Raw genomic sequence first — 27,979 nt, 5'->3', positions numbered from 1 at the left:
ATTTCTTTCCTCTTGTGACACAGTAGTCATAGTTGGTGCCTCTCTCCCATATCCCCAGGTATTGTAGACCCAACCTACATTGCACAACCATTTTACTACACGTTCTTTGTGGTTCCACAATGTTTTTGTCATGCTCTTGTATTCTTTTATTTCTGTTTTCCAGGTTTAATGATGATCAGAGTACTGACCACTGTGACACCCAATATGTTATACTTGTTTAATGTCTTTCTCTACTTTTTTACACAAATGATTAATAAACATTAAATAGAATGGAAAAAACAGCTCTAACAGCATGACAGCATAAGTCTGCCTTTGTCCTTCTGATAAATATAACTTTATTTTGCAGGATCCTGAAGCACTTGCACAACTTATGTCATCAGTCCCACTATCAAATGATGGGAAGTTTGTCCTTCTCAATGTCCAATCGCAGGATGATGACAACAATGTGTTGTGCGCTGAAGGCCTGGAATCTGAAGCATAACAGAACTGACCTTGCACAGTTGCAAGTACTATAAATTTGACACCAGTTTGGTGAAAATGTTTAAGTAGACCTAGAGGTGGTTATTTTCATACAATCTAATGATGTGCACTTAAGATTAATGGGAAGTTGTACTAGAAATGTTTACAACAGTTATATTCTGATGAACTAGCACCTATGGGATTAATCAAGAATGAGATTGTTGCAATGATCAGTGCTTTGTGACATGTGACAGCCCCTAACCCACCAGTCCATGCTATCATTGCATTATATATGGTATACATAGTTTTACAACTGGACTTGTTGCATGAATATGGTATACTTAGTGAGCATACATTGCTCACTAACTAAAAAAAAAAAAAAAGGTTTGTACTCCCTTTTCTGGATTATTAGACTGGTCATTAAAGAGGTTTTCCAGGCAAAACTGATGGCTTGCCTAGACAGATCATAGGGGTACCGACACACAGTGTCACTGTTTAGCACCCACAATACACAGTGAATGGAGCCAACTGTTTCCATCCTTATTCACTGTGTAGTACAGGCACCAATCATTGATTGCTTATCTGCTAGATAGGCCATCAATCACTTGCATTGAAAACCCCTTTAAGGCTGTAGTTACACTACATTTGTTTTTTCTTTTAACTGCCTTTGCAGTTGTTGAGCTGAAGTTGATCCAGCTGGAGGCTGAAGTTTATTGTCCTTACTTTGTATTTCTCAATCATTTTGAATCTTCTCTTTCTGCAATTTTTTCTCTCCGGAGTGCTCCTTTAAGGTTGGAAAATAGAGACGAGTCCATCAAGTTCAACCTATAACCCTACTGTGTTTATCCAGAGGAATGGCAATGGTACATGAGAGCAAATATATATATTTTAAATAGAATATTTTATTCTTCATATATACTGCACTATTACTATTGCCCATTACATAAAAACCATTGCTCAGTTTCCAATACACTAGAATTTTTCCTACAAGATAGGCAAATACCTGGCAGTACCATGTCATTCATTTGCTTCTCTGCATTCATGTAAAAAGCTCATAGTCACCTGCAGACAAGTAAATGTTTGGGGATCTAGACTTAACTTCTGCACAGTATGCAAATGTCAGTCTTGCAGGATGTCAAACTCTGGGCTGTGTTTACTTAGGGAGACATTAGCTACTGAGTCACAGCAGGACCAAAATACTTAGTTGATATGAGCTAAACAGATTCAGTCTGTGTGTATAAAACATTGGCGATATTCCAGGATATCTGCAGTCACATATCGGTTGGACGATAATCAAAACTAACTAATGGAGTGCTTCAGCCTTGAATTCTAGCACTATCTCTCCATATTGGAGAACAGTTGAGTCACTACATGGTCATGCGAAATGATCAATATATATGAAAATGGACATTAAAGAAAACACCCCTGTATGTTTTCTGTCTTAAAGTCCACCAATGGTTTAAAGCATTAAACCTCACATTGTGACCAAAGGAATGGGTGGTGGTCAGACTGTATTTGCTTGAAGGAACACATATGAACCCAGAGACCATTTTTTTTGTTTTTCATTGTCTTATAAGTATCATATTTTTGGATGCATACATGTTATTAAATATGTTCCTAACCTATTTTCCCACACTAGCAAATATCACATCAGTTGACAGGTGCATGCAGTTATGTGACAGTGGTTAAAGGGGTTGGCCACTTTATAGTTAAATTGTTCAGTGGGCAGTATTAGTGTAACGCCCGGAGTAGTGGATCCACTGGACCGGCACCAGCGATGGCACAAACCTCACCAGGGAGCGGAGTCTAAGGGGCCGCTGGTTTTCACCAGAGCCCGCCGCAAGGCGGGATGGACTTGCTGCGGCAGGCGACCCCCAGGTCGCTACCCCTGGCTTGGTTGCTGGTGTCGGCAGGCGAGGCGTGGCAGGAGATGGCACAGGCAATAGTCTGCAGATGAGAGAGCACGTGACAGGCTGGACACGGGAACAGGTGGAGTGACAGGGGAACAGGAACCAGGAACGGGTACTTGGGACCAGGTAACGGACAGGACTCAGGAACAGGGACTTGGGACCAGGTAACGGACAGGACACAGGAACAACAGGGAGCTGGGCCAAACACTATGGGAAGCATGTAGAGGCTCCAACACAGGGGTCAGGGCATGCTGGGATTTATAGGGGAGTGATTGGGTGCAACTACCAATTAGGAGCGCACTGCCCCTTTAAATCTGAGACAGCCGGCGCGCGCGCGCCCTAGGAGGCGGGGCCGCGCGCGCCGGCCGGCACAGCGAGAGACAGGAGCGTGGAGAGGTGAGGCGCCCCCCGGGGCCGAACGTGTAGCAGCGCCGGGTCCCTGCACAGGGACCCCGGCAGCTGCATGAGATGGAGGGAGGTCGCGGCGGCGGCCCGGAGCACGGGACGCCGCCGCGGCCGTGACAGTACCCCCCCCCTTTGGCCTCCCCCTCTTTCTAACCTGCAGGAACCTCTTGATGAGATCTTGGTCCAGGATGTTAGCCTTGGGTTCCCAGGACCTCTCCTCAGGACCAAATCCTTTCCAATCCACCAGGAAGAACCTTCTCCCTCTGACAGTCTTCATGGCCAGAATGTCTTTAACAGCGTAGACGTCGTCAGAGACGGCTTGAGGAGCAGAGAACGAAGACTTATCTGAGAACCGGTTCAGAACCACTGGTTTTAATAGGGAAACATGGAAGGAGTTCGGAATCCGCATAGTGGGGGGTAGGCGGAGCTTGTAGGTGACAGGGTTGATGCGTCTTAGCACCGAGAAAGGACCGAGGAATCGAGGACCCAACTTGTAGCTGGGAATCTTGAGTCGGACATATTTGGCCGAGAGCCAGACTTTGTCACCTGGGAGAAAATTTGTGGCAGGTCTCCTCCTCTTATCAGCCTGATCCTTCATGCGTTTAGAGGCTTTGAGTAATGACTGTCGAGTTTGTTCCCAGATCGATTGCAGGTCAGATAACAACTCCTCCACGGCTGGGACCTCGGAGGATGGAGAGAGAGGCAGAGAAGGACGAGGATGATGCCCGTAGACCACATAGAAAGGAGACTTGCCTGTGGAAGTCGAGTCCAGATGGTTATATGAGAATTCTGCCCATGGGAGTAGATCGGCCCAGTTGTCTTGGCGGCTGGAAACAAAATGGCGTAGGTAGTTACCCAGAATCTGATTGACTCTCTCCACTTGCCCGTTAGTCTGAGGATGATAGGCCGAAGAGAAGTCCAGCTTCACTTGGAGTTGCGAGCAGAGGGCACGCCAAAACTTAGAGACAAATTGAGAGCCTCGGTCGGACACAATGTGAAGAGGAAGTCCATGCAGGCGGAAGATGTGTCGGAAGAACAACTGAGCCAGACGAGGAGCAGAGGGCAGACCAGGAAGGGCCACGAAGTGAGCCATTTTGGAGAAGCGGTCCGTCACCACCCAAATGACTGTATTGCCCGCAGATGGAGGTAGGTCTGTGATAAAATCCATCCCAATGTGGTGCCAGGGATGGTCCGGGACTGGCAAGGGCAAAAGTAGGCCGGCAGGTCTTTGACGGGGAGACTTATTCCTGGCACAAACTGCACAGGAAGCCACAAAATCCTTGACATCCTGGAGGAGATTGGGCCACCAGTAGTGACGGGAGATCAATTGCCCGGTCTTTTGGGTTCCTGGATGCCCGGCTACCAAGGAGGAATGCCCCCACCTCAAGATGCGTTTACGGAGTGCGGGGCGCACATAAGTCTTCCCGGGAGGCAGTCTCTGCAGAGCAGAAGTGGCAACTGGTACTAGGCGGTCGGGAGGTATTATGTGAGGAGGAGATTCCTCTTGCCCCATGACATCGGATGCTCGGGATAATGCATCGGCCTTTAGGTTCTTCTCGGCTGGACGGAAGTGGATGGTATAGTTGAACCGAGAAAAGAAGAGGGACCACCGAGCCTGCCTGGGATTGAGGCGTTGAGCCGATTGGAGGTAGAGGAGGTTCTTGTGGTCCGTGTAAATGTTAACAGGGTGTTTAGCCCCCTCTAGTAGATGACGCCACTCCTCCAGTGCCAACTTAATGGCCAGGAGTTCGCGGTCCCCAATGGTATAGTTCCTCTCGGCAGGGGAGAAAGTCTTGGAAAAGAACCCGCAGGTTCTGGTCTTGCCTGATGTGTCCCTTTGCGAGAGAATGGCTCCTGCGCCCACAGAAGAAGCATCGACCTCGAGAGAAAACGGCCTGGAGACATCCGGGCGGACTAGAGCAGGAGCAGAGGCAAAGGCAGACTTGAGGCTATTGAAGGCTTGTTCGGCCTCTGGAGGCCAACGTCTGGGGTCCGCCTTCTTTTTAGTGAGAGCCACAATGGGTGCGACCAGGGTAGAGAAGTGAGGGATGAATTGCCGGTAATAGTTGGCGAAGCCCAGGAAACGTTGGATAGCTCTAAGTCCCACAGGGCGTGGCCATTGAAGGACAGCTGCGAGCTTGGCTGGATCCATTTGTAGGCCCTGATCGGAGATGATATAGCCAAGAAATGGAAGGCTGCGCTGATGGAAAACACACTTCTCAAGCTTGGCGTATAGATGATTGGCCCGTAGTCTTCGTAGAACCTGACGCACTTGTGCCACATGAGTCTGCTGGTCCGGGGAGAAGACCAAGATGTCATCCAAATAGACAATGACGCAGACATAGAGGAGGTCCCGGAAGATATCGTTCACGAATTCCTGGAAGACCGCTGGGGCATTGCATAGGCCGAATGGCATGACCAGATATTCGTAGTGCCCATCCCTGGTGTTGAAAGCGGTCTTCCATTCGTCTCCTTTACGAATTCGGACCAAGTTATACGCTCCCCTGAGATCCAGCTTGGAGAAGATCTTAGCTCCACGAAGACGGTCGAATAATTCCGGAATAAGCGGAAGAGGATAGCGGTTCTTAACAGTCACCTTATTTAAGCCCCGATAGTCTATGCATGGGCGGAGGGAACCGTCCTTCTTCTGAACAAAGAAAAATCCGGCGCCAGCTGGAGACGTGGATTTACGGATGAAGCCCTTTTGTAAGTTCTCCTGGATGTAGGAGGACATGGCTTCAGTCTCGGGCACAGAGAGAGGGTATACTCGACCACGTGGAGGAGAAGCCCCTGGAAGGAGGTCTATAGGGCAATCATAGGCCCGATGGGGTGGTAGTGAGTCTGCCTCCTTGGCCGAGAAAACATCGACAAAGTCTTGGTAGTCCTCCGGTAGCCCGGATAGAGGCTTGACATAAGCAGGTGACCTAGTAGAGCACTTGGGTTGAGGAGATCTCAGACACCGGTTATGACAGTCCTGACCCCAGCTGAGAACCTCCCCAGTTCTCCAGTCCAGCTTAGGGGTATGGAATTGCAGCCAAGGAAGACCCAGCAGGAGGTTGGAAGAGGAATGGCGCAAGACATAGAAGGAGATCTTCTCCTGATGTAAGGCGCCCACCTGGAGGACTAGGGGTGCCGTCTGGCTGTACACAGCTTCGGAAAGAATCTCCCCCGTAACCGAAGAGATAGACCGGGGTTGGGCTAGCTGGATCACGGGTAGCCGCCATCTTTGGACCAACGAAGCAGAGATGAAACTGCCAGCAGAGCCAGAGTCGATGAGGGCAGTAGTCTGGAAAACTTGCCCAGAGGGTGTCTGGATGGAGACGGGCATAGTCAACCTTGGAGAGGTGGCATTCACACCTAGGGAGGCCTCTCCCACCGGACCTAGGTGCGGGCGTTTCCCGGACGCTGAGGGCGTTGGGGACATCTCTGTCGATAGTGATCCGCGCCACCGCAATAGAGGCAGAGATTCTGGTCCAGTCGACGGTTCCTCTCGTCAGTCGTCAGGCGAACACGTTCCACCTGCATAGGAACCTCTGGAAGCGACTGGGACATAGGAGCAACAGGATTCTGGAACACTGGTGCCAGCCGAGGATGGCGACGGGGCAGACTCAGACGCCGTCCTTGCCGGACCTCCTCCTCTCTCTCGGAAAACCTGGTGTAGACTCTGGTAGCCAGTAGAATAAGATCGTTCAAGGAGGTAGGCAGATCCCGGGCAGCGAGCACATCCTTCACTTGGCTGGACAGGCCCTTTTTAAAGGTGGCAATCAGAGCGGCCTCATTCCAGTCTAGTTCCGCAGCCAGGGTGCGGAACTGGATGGCGTAATCACCAACGGAGGAAGTCCCTTGGGATAAATTGAGGAGAGCAGTCTCAGCCGAAGACGCACGGGCAGGTTCCTCAAAGACAGAGCGGAACTCGTCCAGGAAGATTCGAAAATTGGCAGCAACCGGATCATTACGGTCCCAAAGTGGCGTGGCCCAGGCCAGAGCTCTTCCCTCCAATAGGCTGATAATGAAAGCCACTTTAGAGCGCTCGGTGGCAAACTGACTGCTTAAAAGTTCGATATACATAGTGCACTGGGTCAGGAATCCTCTGCACAACTTGGGGTCACCTCCATATTTACTTGGGAGAGCCAGTCGTAGTTTTGAAGAGGTTGCCGGGGGTGATGACTGCTGAGCTGTGGTATGCTGCTGTACGGCTGCAGTCAGTTGTTGGATCAGCTGTGACTGTTGCTGGATCTGTTGAGCCTGTAGGGCGACCACTCGGGCTACCTCACGGATATCAGGCACCTCGCCGGGATCCATGTGTTGGAGCCTACTGTAACGCCCGGAGTAGTGGATCCACTGGACCGGCACCAGCGATGGCACAAACCTCACCAGGGAGCGGAGTCTAAGGGGCCGCTGGTTTTCACCAGAGCCCGCCGCAAGGCGGGATGGACTTGCTGCGGCAGGCGACCCCCAGGTCGCTACCCCTGGCTTGGTTGCTGGTGTCGGCAGGCGAGGCGTGGCAGGAGATGGCACAGGCAATAGTCTGCAGATGAGAGAGCACGTGACAGGCTGGACACGGGAACAGGTGGAGTGACAGGGGAACAGGAACCAGGAACGGGTACTTGGGACCAGGTAACGGACAGGACTCAGGAACAGGGACTTGGGACCAGGTAACGGACAGGACACAGGAACAACAGGGAGCTGGGCCAAACGCTATGGGAAGCATGTAGAGGCTCCAACACAGGGGACAGGGCATGCTGGGATTTATAGGGGAGTGATTGGGTGCAACTACCAATTAGGAGCGCACTGCCCCTTTAAATCTGAGACAGCCGGCGCGCGCGCGCCCTAGGAGGCGGGGACGCGCGCGCCGGCCGGCACAGCGAGAGACAGGAGCGTGGAGAGGTGAGGCGCCCCCCGGGGCCGAACGTGTAGCAGCGCCGGGTCCCTGCACAGGGACCCCGGCAGCTGCATGAGATGGAGGGAGGTCGCGGCGGCGGCCCGGAGCACGGGACGCCGCCGCGGCCGTGACAATTAGTAAGTGTACATCATACTACCCCTGCTCTGTGGCGATTCTGTCCATGAGGTGGCTGACATGGAGGAACACAGGGCTGTGGAGTCTGGAAAAAATTGTACTGATGCCAGCTTTAAAAAAAAAAAAAAAAAATGTAAATCATTTTATTATCAAATTTTTATATGGATTTTATAAATGTTCCTCATATATTTTATGTTTTATCAATCTAAGGATTTTATTTATTAAAAACAGAAACTCCCTTTCTCACGTACATTTAAGGTGCGTTTACACGAAATGATAATTGGCCCGATCGTACGATTAACGATGTCGGAGTAAGGATTTTTTTTTTTTAACGATCAGTGTTTAGATGGTACATTATATCGTACGGAAAATTGTTTTGCGATCGCTTTAGCCTATCTTACACATTGGTTAAATCAGCGAACGACTGTTTACATGGAACGATCTGCAAATTTTTTGTTTACGACGATTTGAGAACATGTTGAAAGATCAAAATGAACGATTTCTCGTTCGTTTGATTGTTCGCTGCGTTTACATGTACGGTTATCGTTCGAATTCGATCGTTATCGGGCAAATACGCACGATAATCGTTACGTGTAAACGCACCATTAGTTTCCTCCATATATCAGTAAAAAGCACCAGCTCTATTAGGTAAGGGAAAGGTTGGCGCTCACTATTTGGCAGTTTGTTTCTAAGCTGGAAGAGTTCATTGGGTGGGGGGAGCCTGTAAACAAAGGGGAGATCTGTGCTGTTTTCTTCCTGGATTATTGTATATGAGCAGAAGTATATTCTGAAGATGGAGGGGAAGAAGCCATAAGCAGTGTAGCAGTAATAGGTAAACTCTGTCCTCATTGTGGTGTTTTCTCTATATCTGCCGACATATGGACAGAATCACCCCAGAGCAGCACAGCCTAGAGGAGGGCAATCCGATTTTAGCTCTATGAGGTACACAGGGAGTTGCTGTCGGTATATAGAGTGCGTACAGTTACACTGAGCAATTTTACTATAAAGTGCCCAACCCCTTCACAAAGGATTTCTAATAAAGCAGAAATTATGCATTGTGTGATCATTGATATTGTACAGGGTGGGACATCAGAGTAGCATTGGTATAGCGTTTCTTTACTATTTGTCTTTCAATCCTGTGTTATATAGAGTTCATTTTTATTTTAGAACATTCCTCTATATGTTTGGGATTTGAATGTATTATGCATTTTTCTTTCTAAAGAATGGAGGAGGCGTATGCAAAAGTTTACTAGCATGATTGTTTACAGATGACTTACACTACTACTCCGTGTTTGTATAAGGATGAGTAATCACTAGCAAAACGATTCATTTCTCAATTAATGATATGATTGGGGAGTACAGTGTCATTCCTGCACTAAACTACAAATCCATCTAATTGTAATTATCTATCCATGACAAATTAAACAATGCAATCTATTTTATCCTGTTGTATCACATGTTTATTATGTCACTGTTCATTTATGTATGACTATCTTGCCTAATCCATAGAGAGACACCTGCAGCATTCGAATACCATGCGATCGGACTCAAGCATGCTCTAGTTACGCTCATCTCTACTGCTAACCAGTACAGGGCACAATCCACTGTAAATCAAGCTTTACTGATGGCTTCAACAATACTGCTGTGAGTGTCCCTGCTCTGTTAGGCTTTAAAAGGGTCTTTTTCCACAGCCCTGTATCAGCAAAATAGGTGCTCATTTTCAGTGCCTTCAGAAGGTCCCTGCATAAATTTAAATATATTGCTGTCAGCTGCCAATCGCTGTTTACACAGGGAGATGTGCAGCTGATAGGAATAAATTTTAATGCAGCCCAACAGATGGGATTTGGCCTTTTTTATACTCCTCGGCTGAGCGCTGACACTTTTACAAGGGCTGATTATCAGTCAAAGGAGCGTTTCAAGCGATGCTTCTTGCCGATAATTGGTCCATATAAAAGGCCCCTAAGTCACATCAATTTCGAAATTGAGATTATAGATCCTGTGAACATAGTAAAAAAAGTTTTTGTTTTTTGGAGGCTCCAACTTACTCCCTGGCCTCTGCTTGCAGGGTGTATATGGAGTATTTTGAAAGCCACAAGCCTTAAGAACACAGCTGGCTGTCGTAACAACTAATTGGCACCCCTTGTGTCACAGGAGGTGCATCTCATTATTTAAGGGCAAAGTGGAGGGCTGAACATCCAGACCCCAACAAATAAGGAGGTTGTCCAGGGAAAATTAACTTGTACACTATCCACAGCATAGGAGACAAGTAAGAGATTGCAGGGGGTCTGACCCCCGTACTCCCCGTCACAGTGTTACTTTTAGGCCACCATGACAAACTATCACTACAGTTACTTAAATGCAAACTTCATAGTAGCAGTGCCATGTATAGGAACTTACAAATAGAGATGATTGAACAGCCGAAAATCTTAGGTTCTATCAAACTCAAACCTTGCCAGACCTTCCGCATTTGATTGCTGAAGCCTTCCCGTTCCGTGGGGAAGGCGGAGACATCTCGGGGACCGCCTGGAATTCCAGGATACAGCCTATTACCTAGGCTTAATTCTGGAATTCCAGGCAGTACCCAGGCTTTCTCCTCCTTCCCCACAGACCGGGAAGGCATCAGGAATGCAGAAGGTCCGGCTAGGTTCAAGTTTGATAGAACCTAAGATTTTCAGCTGTTCAATCATCTCTACTTACAAGGGCCCTGCACATGTTTCAAAGACTTTGCCCGGTAGAACTCTGAGGCCATTGGTATGCTTTGCCTAAGGAACAAAACTGAAGCAAATCTAAAGCTGCACTAAAGGGACCACCCTGAATGAAGCAAGTCTGGAGACACAAGGTTGAAGGCAGCAAGGCCCAGGGGAACAAAGTTCTGGCTGTCCAGGCATAATGGAAACTGTAGTTTTGTGACAGCTGGAGGGTCATGTATTTGACACCCTGTCCTATATGAATCTCCCAAAAAGTCTTTTTGGTCTCTGTTACACTGAGTCCTCTAACTGAACTGAATTTACAGCGTTAAAGGTGCATGAGGACAATAAATAATAAGAATGAAGAAGGGGTATAAGTTTCTCAGCTTTCTGCCCCTACAGGTAATGTGTGTGCACATCTCAGATAATGCTGTTGTATAGATAATGATTCTTTAAAAATTTCTAAGTAATTGAAATTGAGCATGTAGGAATGAAGATCCCTGACAGAAAAAAGTTTTATATATATTTTATACATTTTTACATCTGAAGATATGACATTTACAATACACATTTGATGTACAAAAAGTGTGCATTTACACATATACAGGCTCACAATCCCTCTCATGTCATTCACAAACTTGCTCCTTCAATTTACTATACAATAAGACGCTAGTATTACTCTCTGCAGTCTCTTCACAGTAGTGCTTAGGTCCTTCTGTAGTGAAGCTCTGGGTACTTGCTAAAACCTAGGGATCCTGAGAGGCTACTCTGTTAGAGCGGTTATCCATTATGATAAGCTGCACATTATGTTCATTTACATCTAATGGCTTTCAGTTCCTCATCAGTAGCTGTCACCATGTGAGATATCCAGATGTGCACATTTTCAATGTATCTGCTGTCGTGGCTCCAAAAGTGCTTGGGATCTGCCAGACTGCTGTCCTTTGTGAAGTGCATTGTCTGTGTCCAGTCTCTTCAGTTTACCAGTGTGGGCAAATAGCTCAAAAAGCTGACAGATGAGACATTTTCTGGACAGTACACATCATTTCATGACTAAGTCTGAAGCAGAATTGACTGAAAGGTTGTCAGTACTTGCTTTAGACGTTTCTTAAAAAAAAAAAAAAAAACACCAAACATTAGTAATTTTACAAGCCATCACACAGAACACAAACATGCAGTAGTTATCTAGGTTCTAAAATACTACATAAAAAAGCAGTAAATGCTATCAACCATTTCTCAACTACTAGACTAGGGTCTTTAAAGTTTCATTCTTACACTGCAAATTTGGTCAGTATATTGCATCAGTGTTTTAGTGGTACCAAATCCTGAAAACTTCTTTTCATCTAGATTTGGGCTTCAAAATACAGAGGCAAAATATGAACTAGATCTGCAATGTGTAAAGAAGGCCTAAGAGAACCTGGGGCAGGGAACCTGCAGGGACAGAAGGATAATAAAACTACAAGCAACTCAACCACCAAACAACTGTGAGGTAACAACCACCTTATACTTTTGTTGGGTTTATCAGCTGGTTTGGGAGTCAGTATAAAGTGTATGGTGCTCTCCCAACCATTCACAGAGATGTTGTTGGTGGAGATAGGGGTTGGACATGATGGAAAAAGTGCAGAGAGATAATGGAAGAGATAACTGACAGCCGGACAATTGTTCAGCCATCACATACATATACAGTAACTCAGTTAAACGCACAGTTGGACAAGTGTGCGCTCCAGTGGAGAGAGAGGAACAAGCTGAGTTATCTACTCTTACAACAAAGGATCAGGCTCACAACAGTACATGTGTTGTTGTGTTATACATACCCTCCTTTTCCTTCTTCTCCAAGTTTTCTTCTGCTGCAGTTTTGTCTGCTCTAAAGAAGATTCTTGCACTGCTTAGTGAGAAGTAAAGGAACTCAAACTCCTAGAGCATAGATGAATATACAATAGAGTCATTATTTGTGCAAGCTAGTTCTCAGAAGAAATAAGCTATCAATATGTAAGGGCTCTGACACATGGCCTTTTAATGGCCTGGTCTTTACATCGTATCTACAAAAAGTTGTCATTTCTTAGCATGAATAAACAAATAAATGAGGTATGCTGTGTCAGATTTTGCTCTGGTTCCATAGAAGACATAGGACACCTCTGCTCTTAGAAACCATGCAGACCTCTCCTTAGTATAGAAGGCTGCGTGGCTCCTTGTATGTATTTTTATCAGAATAATCATAAAAACATTACAAAAATGGAAGAACAACTTTACAGCCAAGTGAATTGGGCATGACTGAACTGTGGTTCAGCTAACGCCACTAATAGACTGTCAGTCTGACAATGACAGAGAGGGCTTAGCTGTTGGGAAAGTTCACTGGGCTTCTACTAAGGCAGCTGAAACGTTATTGTTACCAGGAAATCCCTTGTGCTGAACAATCAAGTTTTGTCCTTTGGTTTTAGAGAACTATTAAAGCATAAAACATATACTGCCTAACTTTTCCTCAACATGCTGGAAAAAAATGTGGCCAAACAGCCTCACAGCTGCAAATGTGGTGGTAATGTCCAAAATTGCATCATTTTTGGAAAGACGTTTTCCAATTCATTGTGGCTGACCCAGTCTCTTGCCGATATTTCTTCTCAATACTTTCCTCCGCCTTCCCGCAACATTGTGCACCATATTTTAATAGCTGCAAGAATATCTTTGGCACAGTTGTGGAAATGACCCCCCACTCTCTCTGCGATTGAACTCCCAATCTCATCATGAGTTGAGTCTCTCATCCCCAAGGCTGCACTCACACGTTCCGTGTTCGCTCAGTGAATCGCGGATGGTAAATGCCTGTCCTTGACTGTTTTCCCCCATGGCATGATGTAACAATATCATGCTGGGAGCGGGGAAATCGCTTGAATCTCCCCGACCCTGTAGTGACAGAGCCGCAAAGATTCAGACTGTTTCCCCGCTCCCAGCATGATATTGTTACATTGTGCAGGGAGACAGGACAGACACTTACTGCCTGTGTTGTCTGTGATTCACGGAAAGTGTGAATGCAGCCTTACTTTATCAGGTCAAGGATAGATTAAAGCTTGGAATCAATGGACTTCCTCCAAATATACTTTAAATGACTTTATTATATGGTTTTTGCTATGAAGAAAAACGCATAGATGCTTTTTAGCAATGCCTTGGTTCTGTTTTTTTTTTTGTTTTTATTGTTATGTTGAACTGTTTGTCTCTGCAGGAGGTATTTTTTTGTAAAATCTCTGAAATTTAATAAGAAAAAAAAAAGAAAGAAAACTATAAAAGCAAAGACAAAAAGGTTCTTCACCTGCAGATAGATATCTAGCCTCTTCTGTGTAAGGTTCATTGTCTGAAGCAGCTTCTCATCCTGATTGTTAGACTGTACGTTCTGCTGCTTCGAGACTGCTCTTTTCTCCTTCATGTACTTTTCTCTTACAGACTGAAACCAATGCAATGAGTCAAATTCTTGGTACTGGTCCAACAGCTTGAGAATATAAGCAACGCCTGAAAGGAACAAGAGAAAAAGGAAAAACTTTTGAAAAATGTCAACAAAATAGACTAAATGTAAAGATTTTTTCATAAGGGGAAGTTGATGCAAGCTGATTGCAACTTGTACAGCTTACCAAACTCCCAGCTAATGAGTATTACCACTAGGGGAAGCCATGCCTTGTTTAACAATGTCCCTGCAGCAGGTTAAGCAATGTCTCTTTCTTCTGGTTAACAGAACAACATTTATATGCCCATATCCCATAAACGGTGAATAAGATAAAAAGCAGTAATGATAGCAAATTCTCTTATTATATATTAGCAGAATAAGAAGAAATAGAGGAACCAGCATTACAGCACACACAAATGTATAAAAGGGCAGTGTTTACATCCCACAGCATACACACAATATAAAAATCAACATGTGTAACTTACCCATCGCAAACCCATCATCAGTAAAAGCAGCACCAACTTTATTTTTCTTGTTCAGCTTCTCCTTGCAGTTGATGGAATGCTCAACAAAGTTGAGTGTCTAGGGTAAAAGGGGAAAATCTGGCTAAAAATCGTGCAAACCTCCAACAGCAATATACAGAATCTGCACATTTCCTTTTCTTTCTAACCACAGACAACTGATACTTAAAGGAGAAGTCCGGCCAAAATTTATTTTTTATATGTTATTACTTATGGAACGTTATACAATTTTCTAATGTACATTAATTACGGGAAATGCTCATTGACTTCTATATATAGTGCGCCCCTGCTGGACACTCCATTGGAATTACAATGGATGTGTGTATGTAATGTAATATACTGTACTTTGCGATTTAATACATTTATGGAATATGGAATATGGAAAGTATCCCATAAATGTAATCAATAAATACATTTGCTGGGCACCGAGCAGGGAGGGAGAGAGGTGCCATCTACCTCCCCCTCCCTGCTCGGTGCTGGGAACATATACAAAGTACTACTCCCCCATTATCTGCAGATAATGGGGAAGTAGTACCTGTGCTATCTTATCGCCACCCGCGCCGCCGCTCACACAAGTGCCGCTCGCTCCGCCGCCGCTCACACAAGTGCTGCCCGCTCCGCCGCCGCTCACAGTAGTGCCCCCTCCTCCTCTGCTCCCCCTCCTCCTCAAAACACTATGGCCCCGCTGACTCCCCGCCGCCCCTCACACTATCCGGCCGGCCACCACTCTCTGCTCCTGCAGGCCGGCCGCGTCAGCCCTCACCCACACTGGCCTGGGACACCAGGAAGCACCAGGAGCGCCGTATAGTGTGAGGGGCGGCGGGGAGTCAGCGGGGCCATAGTGTTTTGAGGAGGAGGGGGAGCGGAGGAGGAGGGGGCACTACTGTGAGCGGCGGCGCGGGCGGCGATAAGATAGCACAGGTACTACTCCCCCATTATCTGCAGATAAGGGGGAGTAGTACTTTGTATATGTTCCCAGCACCGAGCAGGGAGGGGGGGGAGGTAGATGGCACCTCTCTCCCTCCCTGCTCAGTGCCCAGCAAATGTATTTATTGATTACAGTTATGGGATACTTTAGGGAGCAAGGACATTTACTCCCCAAAGTATTCCATAAATGTATTCAATCGCAAAGTACAGTACATTACATACACACATCCATTGTAATTCCAATGGAGTGTCCAGCAGGGGCGCACTATATATAGAAGTCAATGGTACTCATTGACTTCTATATAGAGAGCGCCCCCTGCTGGACACTCCATAAGAATTACACCATTGGTCGTGACGTCACTGCTTCTGAGAGAATTCTAACACTTCCTGATACACTAAATTAAGGGAAATAGCAGTATATGAGCATTTCCCATAATTAATGTACATTAGAAAATTGTATAACTTTCCATAAGTAATAACATATAAAAAATAAATTTTGGCCGGACTTCTCCTTTAAAGTCTAACAAAGCAGAAGTCACTCTTCAATGGCTCTCCATTCACAAGGGGGTTTCAGTGCTTTCCCCTTCTATATCATATGGACAAGAGGTTTGCTGGATACAACCCATTTTAACAGGTATGATCCAATAATAAACAGCGATAACAAATAGCAGAACACTTAATTTGTACAAAAGAGCAACAACAACTTCCGTATATTTATACAATAAAGAGGAGTATAGAGCAACATACCAAAGGAGGGACAATGATGTAGAAGTTTCGAAGGTGAATATTCTTAACACTACGGAATTCGGGAGCAAACACGTCCACCAACATTTTGAAGTATTCTGTCCCTTCTGCTGAATTTCTGGTTAGGTCACTAAGCACGAAATCCAGCTGTCTATAAAGAGAACATTTACTATTTAACAAAATTCAGCTTTCGGCTCAATAATACTAATATACTGTAGAATAAAACTGAAAGCGTTAGGGTATGTGTACACTACAGATTCTGAGCAGAGCAGATTCTGCCTCACACCCCCGCTTGAAGTTCTGCCCGTCCCATAGGCTCCATTCTGAGCTCAATTCTTTGGGCTCATGGCGGAATCTGTCTGAGCATAGAATGAAGTCAATGGGATGGCGGAACTTCAAGTGGGCGGGCGCGCAGTGGAATCCGCTTGAAGTTCTACGCCCTGAATCTGTAGTGTGCACATACCCCCTAAGTGCTCATAATGAAAAACCTCACCTTGCAGCTTTCTGAGTTTCTTCTGATAAGCTCTCCTCTTTCACCAGTTCTTCAAAATTGACTATGTCTTCTAAATCAGGTACAAATCTGAAAAAAAAAAAAAAAAACCCTAAGAAAAAAACCACACACCTGCACAAAACAAAAATAAAAACACAGCACAAATATCAATTCTCCAGGCCCAGTCCCGAATGGCCACTGAAAGAGTAATGTAGGTGCATATTCATATACAGTAAGCAGCAGTATGGGCTGCACTGGCAATTGCAAATCGTTGCGAACACCTACATACAACTAAACAGAACCATACGCTTGCGTGTATTACAACTGATCTGCATTTCCAGGAATAGAATGTTAATATGTATACCTGATTGCATTACTGCAACAGTGAAGACCTCCAGACCGGATCATCCTAACATAGCCCATTGCATTCCCTGCAAAGAATAGTAATGGTCAGCATAAAACAGCCACAGAAAAATCAAGACAACAAGTTACATTTGGGTGGAACTTAAAGGGGTTGTCCGGGATGAACACATAATGGTAGATGCTGCAGAGGACATGACAGTGATGTACACTTGCTTGTCCTGCTGCGCCGCAGCTGACGTTTCCCAGGCCTCTCGCTCTCTGTTAATGTTTCCACAAGATCCGCTGATGTGCCACTTCCATACAGCACGGACAGTATAGAATCTATGTTGAGGGGCCATTTTCAGTCCAAGAAGCACATCAGCGGATCTTGCGGAAATGCCTACAGTGGTAAAGTCATCTCAACTACTGTTTAAACTTAGGTTAAATTAAACTTGTAGGGATCATCAAGTTAAATATTCTTGTAAACCCTGCTCCTGGTAAGTGGGTACAGGGCTGGAGCCACAGCAGCATGTGGACATGCTGCCACTGCTCTCCTCCCAACCAGTCTAGCTTGATTGATACCCTGTGTGCTGGGCTTGCCATTAAGCTCACAGCATAGTGCAAATTTAGACCAATTTTAAATACTCTCAAAACCGCCATTAAAAAAAACAAACAAGCAAACAAAAAAAAACCAGTTCCACCAAAATAGTTCCATTTTCTAGCTCACCTATCTGGCTGATAAGTTGCCTGAACTGGTCCAGGTAGCTTTGTCCATCTGGAGTGAGGCCAAGCTTTCTGATGCCACGGTTAAACTTTTCTGCTCTTTCGTAAGGATACTGTTAAAAAGCAGACCACAAAAAGAGTAAACTGAAAATTGACAGCTAATATCCCCCTTCAAAGCATGGCAGGAAAGAACACATACATATATATACCCCTACATCACGACCTCCCAAAGAAAACATCTCAACTTACCTTCTGATCATTTTGGTCCTTTACTTCTCTGAAATAGCGAATATCTTTGATCAGTCTGGACTTTATGTGCTCATCGTACATAAACTGGCTAAATATATAAAACTTCTTTCGTAGAAACTGGTATGTAAAATTTACCTGAAAGAAGAAAAACTGATGACTTCAAAAGAAACACACTGGGCAAAAAGAATACACTGAGATACATCTAGTGCAAAGCTTGATGTGGGAGTGCTTGACACAGGGAGTTCAGTCACTTCAATTTTTATTTTAGATTTATGCCTGAAGTAAATGTAGGTGGTTGCATAAGCTAGGGACCTTAAGGGTGCCTTCACACCTACCGTATCGCAGCAGAAAATCTGCTGCGGATCCGCAGCAGATTTAACTAAATGAATGAACACAGCATCAAACCGCACTTATAAATCTGCTGCGGATCCGCAGCGGATTTGACAGTGCGTATTTAATGCTGTGTTCATTCATTTAGTCAAATCTGCTGCGGGTCTGCTGCGGATCCGCAGCGGATTTTCTACTGCGATACGGTAGGTGTGAAGGCACCCTAAAGGAGAAGTGTGGAGTTTTTTTTTTATTTTTTTATTAAAGAGTGCTTTTTTCCTTGCACTTACTACTGCATCAAGGCTTCACTTTCTGGATAAAATGGTAATGTCACGACCCAACTCCCAGAGCTGTGCGGGCTGTGGCTGCTGGAGAGTATGATGGCAGGGGGACACTGAGGGGCACAGGGCACTGGAGGGGCACTAGGCATCCCTCTGCCATCATCCTCTCCAGCAGCCACAGCCCGCACAGCTCTGGGAGTCGGGGCGTGACATCACCATTTTATCCAGGAAGTGAAGCCTTGATGCAGTAGTAAGTGCAGGGAAAAAAGCACTTTGTGTGCATTTCCTGTAATAAGTGTATATTGGTGATTTGTATAACTTTTAGGGAGCAATACAATACTTAAATATAAATTTTCGACAGACTTCTCCTTTAAATAAATATTAAAGTACTTCAGCCCTTTAAATATTTAGCGAGCCAATTCTTACCTAGCCCCACTCCCCCATGCTCCTCTTGCAGCGTCTTCGGATCCCCCCACTGAATGCTCCCACTGCCAACTCCTAGAATGACATGTCTTGGCAGTGACAGCCTGCTCAGCCAATTACTGACTGAAGCAGGATGGTGCTGCGGCAAGTGATTGGCTGAGGGGGGCTGTCACTGCTGAGATGAGTTCGTCTTGGAAGTGGCGGTTAGAGAATTCCGCAAGGGACCCAAAGATGCTGCTGGAGGACCTTGGGGGAGTGTGGTTAGGTAAGATAAGCTCTTTATTATGTTCAATATATAAAAATACCCCTTTAAACCCTAATTGTAGCCTCAGGAATACTTTTTACCCTACTGTTCCAGCAGTTATAAAACTGAAGTGAATAGAGCTGAGCTACAGTAACCCAGCAGCCACTACATGAGTATGCATGTGAAAAGCACGTCACATCAGGATTTCTTTCAATTAGAAATTTCTAATAATATACCTAAAAGTATAATTATGCTATAGTTGACTATAAAATGCCTACTGTTGTACTCATGATCCCAGTGCCATGTGTTCGAATGGAGTTAGCAATGTGCCGGATATTGATGGTGTTCAGGTGTTTATTGTTACTGGTCCTCTCAACAAAAATCTGCAAAGAAATAAAGTAAAGGAACAATAGAAATCTTAATCAAGTTAAAAGGACAATTTATACATGTGTACAACAAGAGAACATTCTAGAATTCATATAAAGTGTAAATCCACCTAAAGCAGTGGTAGTACTATAATTCTTATATTAGAATGCTTCACAATACCCAGAGTAAAGCCCATAATTTCAAGAATTTCCAACATATTTGCAGACAATGAACCAGTAAGGTGTTAGGCTAGGTTTACACTGCGTTTTCAGCATCCGTTTAACAGATCCGTTTTTTTTTAACGGTCAAAAAAGTAGTGTCAACAGTACTTTATTGTGCGTAAAAAAAACCGCATCCGTTTTGATCCGTTTTTTTTTTATAATGGAAGTCAATGGAAAAACGGATGCACACAAATGCATCAGTTTTTTGCAAAAAATGGATCCGTTAAACAGATGCTGAAAACGCAGTGTGAACCTAGCCTTAGGAGTTTCCAGCCCTGGAATCTGCAGACCTGCAAGTGCAGCTCTGGAAAGCAGTACAGGCCATAACAAAGAATCAATGTAAGTTTACTTAGCGCCTCATAGGTTTTAATTATGTAAGTAAATTGAGTAATGCTGTTTGAAAGAGGACATATTCCTTAAAAAAAAGAGGTCCCATGAAATAAGAAAAGGCAGGCAGGGGGGTGCAGAATATAATAAAGTATACTTACCCATCCCCATGCCCCTGTAGCACTGTTCCCAGGTCTTGCTGACAGTCTGTTATTTTCAGCCGACATCTGTGTACATCATGTACCCAGCTCCTCCAGGAGGAGCATGAAGACATAAAGATAGGCAAGGATCCTTTGTTTATTATGTTCCTGTACCCAAACCCCCGGTAATTTTTTCATTTCATGGGACTTCTCCTTTAACCCCTTTGTGCTGCAGCTAGTTTGGACCTTAATGACCAGGCTAATTTTTCAAAATCTGACCTGTCTCACTTTATGCTCTTATAGCTCAGTGATGCTTTAACGTATGCTAGCGATTCTGAGATTGTTTTTTCGTGACATATGGCACTTTATGTTAGTGGCAAAATTTGGTCACTACTTTGTGTGTTTTTTGTGAAAAACATCAAAATATCATGAAAAATTAAAAAAATTTGCATTTTATGAACTTTGAAATTCTCTGCTTCTAAAAAAAGAAAGTCGTAGCACATAAATTAGTTACTAAGTCACATTACCAATATGTCTTCTTTATTCTGGCATAATTTGGTAAACATATTTTACTTTTTTAGGGTGTTATGGGGCTTAGAAATTTATCAGCAAATTATCACATTTTCGTGAAACTGATTTTTTTAGGGACCAGTTCTTTTTTTAAATGGATTTAGAAGTCTGGTATCCTGAAAACCCCCATAAGTGACCCCATTTTGGAAACTACACACCTTAAAGAATTAATCTAGGGGTATAATGAGCATTTTAACCCTACAGGGGCTGGAGGAAAGTATTCACAATTAGGCAGTAAAAAAATTGAAAATTTAAATTTTCCAATAATATATACGTTTAGATTAAAGTTTCTCATTTTCAAAAGGAACATGAGAGAAAAAGCACCCCAAAATTTGTAATGCAGGTTCTCTTGAGTACAACGGTACCCCATATGTGGGCGTAAACCACTGTATGGGCACACAGCAGGGCTCAGAAGGAAGGGAGCGCCAATTAGCTTTTCCAATGCAGATTTTGCTGAAGAAGTTTCTGAGCGCCAGGTGCGTTTGTAGTGCCCCTGTAGTGTCAGCAGAGAGAAAACCCCCCATAAGTCACCCCATTTTGGAAAGTACACCCCTCAAAGAATTCATCTTGGTGTGTGGTGACCATTTTGACCCCACAGGTATTACAGGAAAGTATTCAAAAGAAGACAGTAAAAATGAAAAACTCGAATTCTTCCAATAATATGTTCGTTTAGTTTGAAATTTCTCAATTTCACGAGGAACAAGAGGAAAAAAGTACCCCAAAATTTGTAACGCAGGTTCTCCTGAGTACAATGGTACCCCATATGTGGGCATAAACCACTGTATGGGCACACAGGAGGGCTCAGAAGGGAAGGAGCGCCAATTAGCTTTTTCAATGCAGATTTTGCTGCAGAAGTTTCCGAGCGCCAGGTGCGTTTGCAGTGCCCCTGTAGTGCCAGCGGAGTAAAATCTCGCCATAAGTCACTCCATTTTGGAAAGTGCACCCCTCAAAGTATTCATCTTGGTGTGTGGTGACCATTTTGACCCCACAGGTATTAGAGGAAAGTATTCAAAAGTAGACAGTAAAAATGAAAAACTCAAATTTTTCCAATATTATGTTCTTTTAGTTTGAAATTTCTCAATTTCACGAGGAACAAGAGGAAAAAAGTACCACAAAATTTGTAACGCAGGTTCTCCTGAATACAATGGTACCCCATATGTGGGCGTAAACCACTGTATGGGCACACAGGAGGGCTCAAAAGGGAAGGAGCGCCAATTAGCTTTTTCAATGCAGATTTTGCTGAAGAAGTTTCCGAGTGCCAGGTGCGTTTGCAGAGCCCCTGTAGTGTCCACAGAGTAAAATCTCCCAATAAGTCACTCCATTTTGGAAAGTGCACCCCTCATAGAATATATTTTGGGGTGTGGTGAGCATTTTGACCCCACAGGTATTTGAGGAAAGTATTCAAAAGTAGACAGTAAAAATGAAAAACTCGAATTTTTCCAATAATATGTTCCTTTAGTTTGAAATTTCTCAATTTCACGAGGAACAGGAGAGAAATGTCACCCCAATATATGTAAAGCAGGTTCTCCTGCGTAGAACGGTACCCCATATGTGGGCATAAACCACTGCATGGGCACACAGCCGGGCTCAGAAGGGAAGGAGCGCCAATTAGCATTTTCAGTGCAGATTTTTCTGAAGAAGTTTCTGAGCGCCAGGTGCGTTTGCTGAGCCCCTGTAGTGTCAGCAGAATAGATTCCCCCCAAAAGTCACCACATTTTGGAAAGAGCACCCCTCAAAGAATTCATCTTGGTGTGTGGTGACCATTTTTACCCCACAGGTATTAGAGGAAAGTATTCAAAATTGGCCAGTAAAAATGAAAAACTCGAATTTTTCCAATAATATGTTGGTTTAGTTTGAAATTTCTCAATTTGACGAGGAACAGGAGAGAAAATTCACCCCAAAATCTGTAACGCAGGTTCTCCTGAGTAAAACGGTACCTCATATGTGGGCATAAACCACTGTATGGGCACACAGCAGGGCTCAGAAGGGAAGGAGCGCCAATTTACAGGAGCAAAACCGCAGCTAGTAATGGTTATTAGAATAGCGCAGTTACTAAAATAAAATAAAAAAAATGAGATTACAGGTAATGTGGGGTGGTTACGGGCAACCAGGGGTGGTTATGGGCAACCTGAGGTGGTTACAGGTAATCTGGGGTGGTTACGGACAACATGGGGTGGTCACGGGCAACCTGCTGTGGTTACAGGCAACGTGGGGTGGTTACAGGCAACGCGGGGTGGTTACGGGCAACGTGTGGTGGTTATGGGCAACGTGTGGTGGTCACGGGCAACCTGCTGTGGTTACGGCAACGTGGGGTGGTTACAGGCAACGTGGGCTGGTTACAGGCAACGTGGGCTGGTTACAGGCAACGTGGGCTGGTTACAGGCAACGTGGGCTGGTAACGGGCAACGTGGGCTGGTTACGGGCAACCTGCTGTGCTTACAGACAATCTGGGCTGGTTACGGGAAACGTGGGGTGGTTACGGGCAACCTGCAGTGCTTACAGACAATCTGGGGTGGATACGGGCAACGTGGGGTGGTTACGGGCAACCTGCAGTGCTTACAGACAATCTGGGGTGGTTACAGGCAACGTGGGCTGGTTACGGGCAACCTGCTGTGGTTACAGGCAACGTGGGGTGGTTACAGGCAACGCGGGGTGGTTACGGGCAACGTGTGGTGGTTATGGGCAACGTGTGGTGGTCACGGGCAACCTGCTGTGGTTACGGCAACGTGGGGTGGTTACAGGCAACGTGGGCTGGTTACAGGCAACGTGGGCTGGTTACAGGCAACGTGGGCTGGTTACAGGCAACGTGGGCTGGTTACAGGCAACGTGGGCTGGTTACAGGCAACGTGGGCTGGTTACGGGCAACCTGCTGTGCTTACAGACAATCTGGGATGGTTACGGGAAACGTGGGGTGGTTACGGGCAACCTGCAGTGCTTACAGACAATCTGGGGTGGTTACAGGCAACGTGGGCTGGTTACGGGCAACCTGCTGTGCTTACAGACAATCTGGGGTGGTTACGGGCAACGTGGGGTGGTTACGGGCAATGTGGGGTGGTTATGGATAAACTGAAGTTCTTATAGGCAATCTGGGGTGGGTACCTGTAATCTGACATGGGCACCGCAATCTGGAGGGGGTCATTGGCAATTTGGGGTGGTCAGAGGCGACGTGTGGTGGTCAGAGGCGACGTGTGGTGGTCAGAGGCGACGTGTGGTGGTCAGAGGCGACGTGTGGTGGTCAGAGGCGACGTGCGGTGGTCAGAGGCATCGTGGCGTGGTCAGAGGCATCGTGGCATGGTCAGAGGCATCGTGGCGTGGTCAGAGGCATCGTGGCGTGGTCAGAGGCATCGTGGCATGGTCAGAGGCATCGTGGCATGGTCAGAGGCATCGTGGCGTGGTCAGAGGCATCGTGGCGTGGTCAGAGGCAACGCGCGGTGGTTACGTGCAATCTGGGGGGGGGTTACATGTAATCTGGCATGATTACGGGAAACCTGGGGGGGTTATGTGCAACCTGGAAGGGTTACAGACAATCTGGGATTGTTACTGATAAACTGAAGTGCTTATAGGTAATCTGGGGTGGGTACATGTAATTTGGGGTGGTTACGGGCAATCTGGAGGGGGTCACTGGCAATTTGCGGTGGTTACGGGCAACGTGCGGTGGTTACGGGCAACGTGCGGTGGTTACGGGCAACGTGCGGTGGTTACGGGCAACGTGCGGTGGTTACGGGCAACGTGCGGTGGTTACGGGCAACGTGCGGTGGTTACGGGCAACGTGCGGTGGTTACGAGCAACGTGCGGTGGTTACGGGCAACGTGCGGTGGTTACGGGTAATCTGGGGAGGGGTTAGGGGTAATTTGGGAGTAAACTGCAATTATTACTATAATAAAAAGTGTGTGTTTTATTTTTTTGTATGTTTGTCACTTTTTGTACTTTATACATTCATTTTCACTGTATTACTATGATTACTGTGATATTTTCTATCACAGTAATCATAGTTCAGTGACAGAGACCAAATTGGTCTCTGTCACTTTAAATTTTCAGAGCTTGGCTGGTTGTGAAGCGCATGCGCACTTCATAACCAGCCAGGACGTCGAGGAGGAAGGAGCTCCAGGAGCAGGTAACGTATATGGGGAAGGGGGGGGTGACTGGGGGACGGGGGTGACAGGGGGGGTGGGGGGCGACTTGGGGGGTGGGGGGACATCACTTTTTATCCCCTGTCACCAATCATTTATGGTGACAGGGGATAAAAAGTGCCGGGAGCACATGGTACAAGCGATCAGCGGTATATAGTATATACCGCTGATCGCTTGTACCGGGACCCCACAGGGGGGTCCCCGATGACTGCCCCATGCTCTCCGCTACCTCCGGTGGCGGAGAGCATGGGGCTTTCATTCATTTTAACTTTTTAATCGCTGTGAACCGACGTTAGTCGGTTCACAGCGATGGCGGCGGCCATCTTGGAAATGATGGCCGCCGGGGGAGGGGGGTTAGTTATCGGGGCACTAGAGGGGTCTGATCTGGGGTCTGATATACACTTATTTCATCTCCCCCCGCCGTAGATTCACGGCGGGGGGAGATGAAAGGTGGCGGCGGCACCGGTAATCCTCTTTACCGACGGCCGCCGCTATAACGTTAATAGCGGCGATCGTCGGTAAGGGGGGGGGGGGGTCGGGACGGACCTCACACACTGCCCCAACCCCTCAGCTACCTCCGGTAGCCGGGGGGATGGGGTGGGGGCCGTCCCGGCCCCGCAGCCTTATTCTCTGCCATCGCCGTAAAAAGCTGATGGCAGCAGAATAAGGCCCATTAGTGACCGCCGTAGAAAGCCGTATCGGCGGTCACTAAGGGGTTAATACTACAAACAATGCTACAAGAATAATCTCTTTTTCAGAACAGTGCAATGCTCTTTTCTGATATAATTCCTCGAGCTTTGGAAACATTCCTGCTACAAAAAGTAAGTAGCTTATGTAATGTCCGCTGTAGACATAGTAAATATGTGTTAAATGTACCTGTCATTTCAAGTGACTTTTTAGGATAAACTGTCCTGCGTGTGTACATGAAGAGCTCCACTACATCTGGCCATTATTACATTTTTTTTTATAATATTTATCATATTAGTTTCTTATATTCGCTTGTACTATCGATCACTGCAAAGTTGGTTGAAACCATGCTTACTTAGCCACCTTAAACGTCATTGGTAAGTAGTGGTGTCTGTCAAATAAATAGCGGAAAACACAACGGAGTCACTGTTACATGGTGGAAGGTAAACACTCATACCTGGTTATTGAGGTTGTACAGGTAGCGTGATACAAACACATGAATGTTTCTCATGATCTCCAGAACATCCAAACCCTACAATTAAATAAACAGTATTTTTTAACAATTAAAAAGGATCTATCACTTCGAAGACCTTTCACATCCGAGAACAAACCTATAGGCAAATATTGTCCTTTTCTCTCCCATTCATTACACTGGAACCCAGTTGGGGAGAACTGAATGCGTAATGGGGACAACGGCCGGTGGGAATTGAAACACCCATTGACTCAGGAGGGATGGTAAGTATAAAATGTATGACAGTTATGTCTGTTCTAATGGAGCCGCATCAGGGGCGGTGGTGTCTTCCGACTGGGAGCTGGGCCGGCCCACCTCCAGTGCTTCAGCCCGGGCCAATGCTTGTAATAGACTCCCTACGCCAATGTATTCATGTGCAAAACTTAGGCCGAATGTATGGATGGTACATTAGCTTTAAATGTATTTGATAAACTACTTATATCATGGACTTCTGACATCCTGAGGCTTCCCTTTTATTAAAAAAAAATAATACACACTTACTTGTTCTAACGTCTGGCTTGGTAAATGAGGTTCCGTCATTGTTAAGCCGTAGCGTTGTGTGGCCAAATTCCGCATCTCACTATATGTAGCCCAGTCGTGGAGTGCTACTGTTGTCAAATTATAGAAAGTTTTATCCAGATAATGTGTCACATAGGCTGCAAAACATAAGTAAAAACTACTGTTATTCTGCTGTTCTGGATATAACTGGCGGTGCATTCATATAATACAAAATACAAAACCTTTATAGTCAGTGTTCATTCACTATGGGTATATCAGTAGTTACTGTGATGGGGCACTTATGAATAAGAGCTGACTAGTATGCAAGTGCACAACCAATTTCTTCAGTACTGTTAAAATGTATCACAATATACTTTTATATACTGAGTTTACCTTTGATGTCAATGCATCGGTCAAAGAAGCGGATGGGTGTCAGAGAGAAGAAATGGGCCAAGTCCTTCATACCAGTTTTAAAAGGATTCCTCTCATCCAACTGAAGGTGAGTGTGAACAGACAGGCGGAGGTCCTTCTCTATTTCTTTACATAGCTTGTCTAACAAATGCTAAAGACGTAAAACAAAAAAAAAAAAATAATTAAAAAAAAAAAAAGGACACTTGTGGCTGTTGTGCCCGTCTGCCTAATATAAAGATATGCAAAGTAGCACAACTTTTCCCCAAACCACGATAGAATGTGTCCATCAAATACAGGAACTGAAGCATAAACACATATGCTCATACTGAATTGCCATATACACCATACAGAAATAACAATGTAGTTCCCAAAATACTACAGAAGAAATAAACCCACAATGAATTGCACCATGTGAGCTGTACATACATACCGCTGTCAAAACCTCCATTATTTCCTTGTCATAGCACTTCAGTAACATGTCAGAAGACTCCAAGTGTCTAGCATGCATCATTGCAGGAACACAGCTCCATAATGCACTGAACATATACTGAATAAAGGGAAAAAGTGTAAATACATTATTGATGCTCTGAGCTATTTTAGGGCTACCCATACACATTACAGTAAGATTAAGTTAAAAAGCCATACTCTGTTTTAGTATTGTAAGATGTCTGACGCTTTGTAAAGGAAAGACAAATGCAAATAATACTTGGGATGTGCTGGGTCTATGGGTAAAATATAACAATCTGCAAGAAAGAGACAGCAACGGCACAGCAGGAGTTACTTCCCCGTGAAACACGTTCTCCCATCCAATATATAAGGAGTAAATCCTTGCAAGCAAATGGAACCGGTATTCAGCTATGTGGGGTGCTCAGCTATATTAGTAAACAGTTTTTCAGTTCATCATATTGTATGGAAGGAAATTAGCGGCACTCACCACTTTGTAGA

At 45.3% G+C, this 27,979-nt stretch overlaps 2 protein-coding genes across 3 annotated transcripts in view; one reads left to right on the top strand and one right to left on the bottom strand.

The window, feature by feature from the left end:
• APPL2 (adaptor protein, phosphotyrosine interacting with PH domain and leucine zipper 2) overlaps window positions 1-2,189 on the top strand; it is a 47,181-nt gene extending 44,992 nt beyond the window's left edge. For both annotated transcript variants that reach the window (XM_069973755.1, XM_069973746.1), the window contains exon 21: window positions 347-2,189. In XM_069973755.1, coding sequence (XP_069829856.1) covers window positions 347-481 — 135 coding nt within the window. In that variant the 3' untranslated portion in view covers window positions 482-2,189. The remainder of the gene's footprint in view (window positions 1-346) is intronic.
• An 8,800-nt stretch (window positions 2,190-10,989) lies between these two features.
• Window positions 10,990-27,979, bottom strand: part of WASHC4 (WASH complex subunit 4) — a 50,938-nt gene continuing 33,948 nt past the window's right edge. The window contains exons 20-33 of the mRNA XM_069973734.1: window positions 27,465-27,581; window positions 27,017-27,185; window positions 26,627-26,781; window positions 26,072-26,146; window positions 19,452-19,556; window positions 17,899-18,033; window positions 17,654-17,762; window positions 16,949-17,015; window positions 16,588-16,674; window positions 16,098-16,245; window positions 14,388-14,484; window positions 13,774-13,970; window positions 12,290-12,389; window positions 10,990-11,582 (exon numbers count right to left, since the gene is read on the bottom strand). Of these exons, the coding sequence (XP_069829835.1) occupies window positions 11,518-11,582; window positions 12,290-12,389; window positions 13,774-13,970; window positions 14,388-14,484; window positions 16,098-16,245; window positions 16,588-16,674; window positions 16,949-17,015; window positions 17,654-17,762; window positions 17,899-18,033; window positions 19,452-19,556; window positions 26,072-26,146; window positions 26,627-26,781; window positions 27,017-27,185; window positions 27,465-27,581 (1,626 nt within the window). The 3' untranslated portion in view covers window positions 10,990-11,517. The remainder of the gene's footprint in view (window positions 11,583-12,289; window positions 12,390-13,773; window positions 13,971-14,387; window positions 14,485-16,097; window positions 16,246-16,587; window positions 16,675-16,948; window positions 17,016-17,653; window positions 17,763-17,898; window positions 18,034-19,451; window positions 19,557-26,071; window positions 26,147-26,626; window positions 26,782-27,016; window positions 27,186-27,464; window positions 27,582-27,979) is intronic.

This window comes from Dendropsophus ebraccatus, chromosome 1, assembly GCF_027789765.1.
Source record: "Dendropsophus ebraccatus isolate aDenEbr1 chromosome 1, aDenEbr1.pat, whole genome shotgun sequence".
Classification (NCBI taxonomy): Eukaryota; Metazoa; Chordata; class Amphibia; order Anura; family Hylidae; genus Dendropsophus; species Dendropsophus ebraccatus.
The sequence above is the reverse complement of the archived record's forward strand: the minus strand, read 5'-3'. Positions and strand labels throughout refer to the sequence as shown.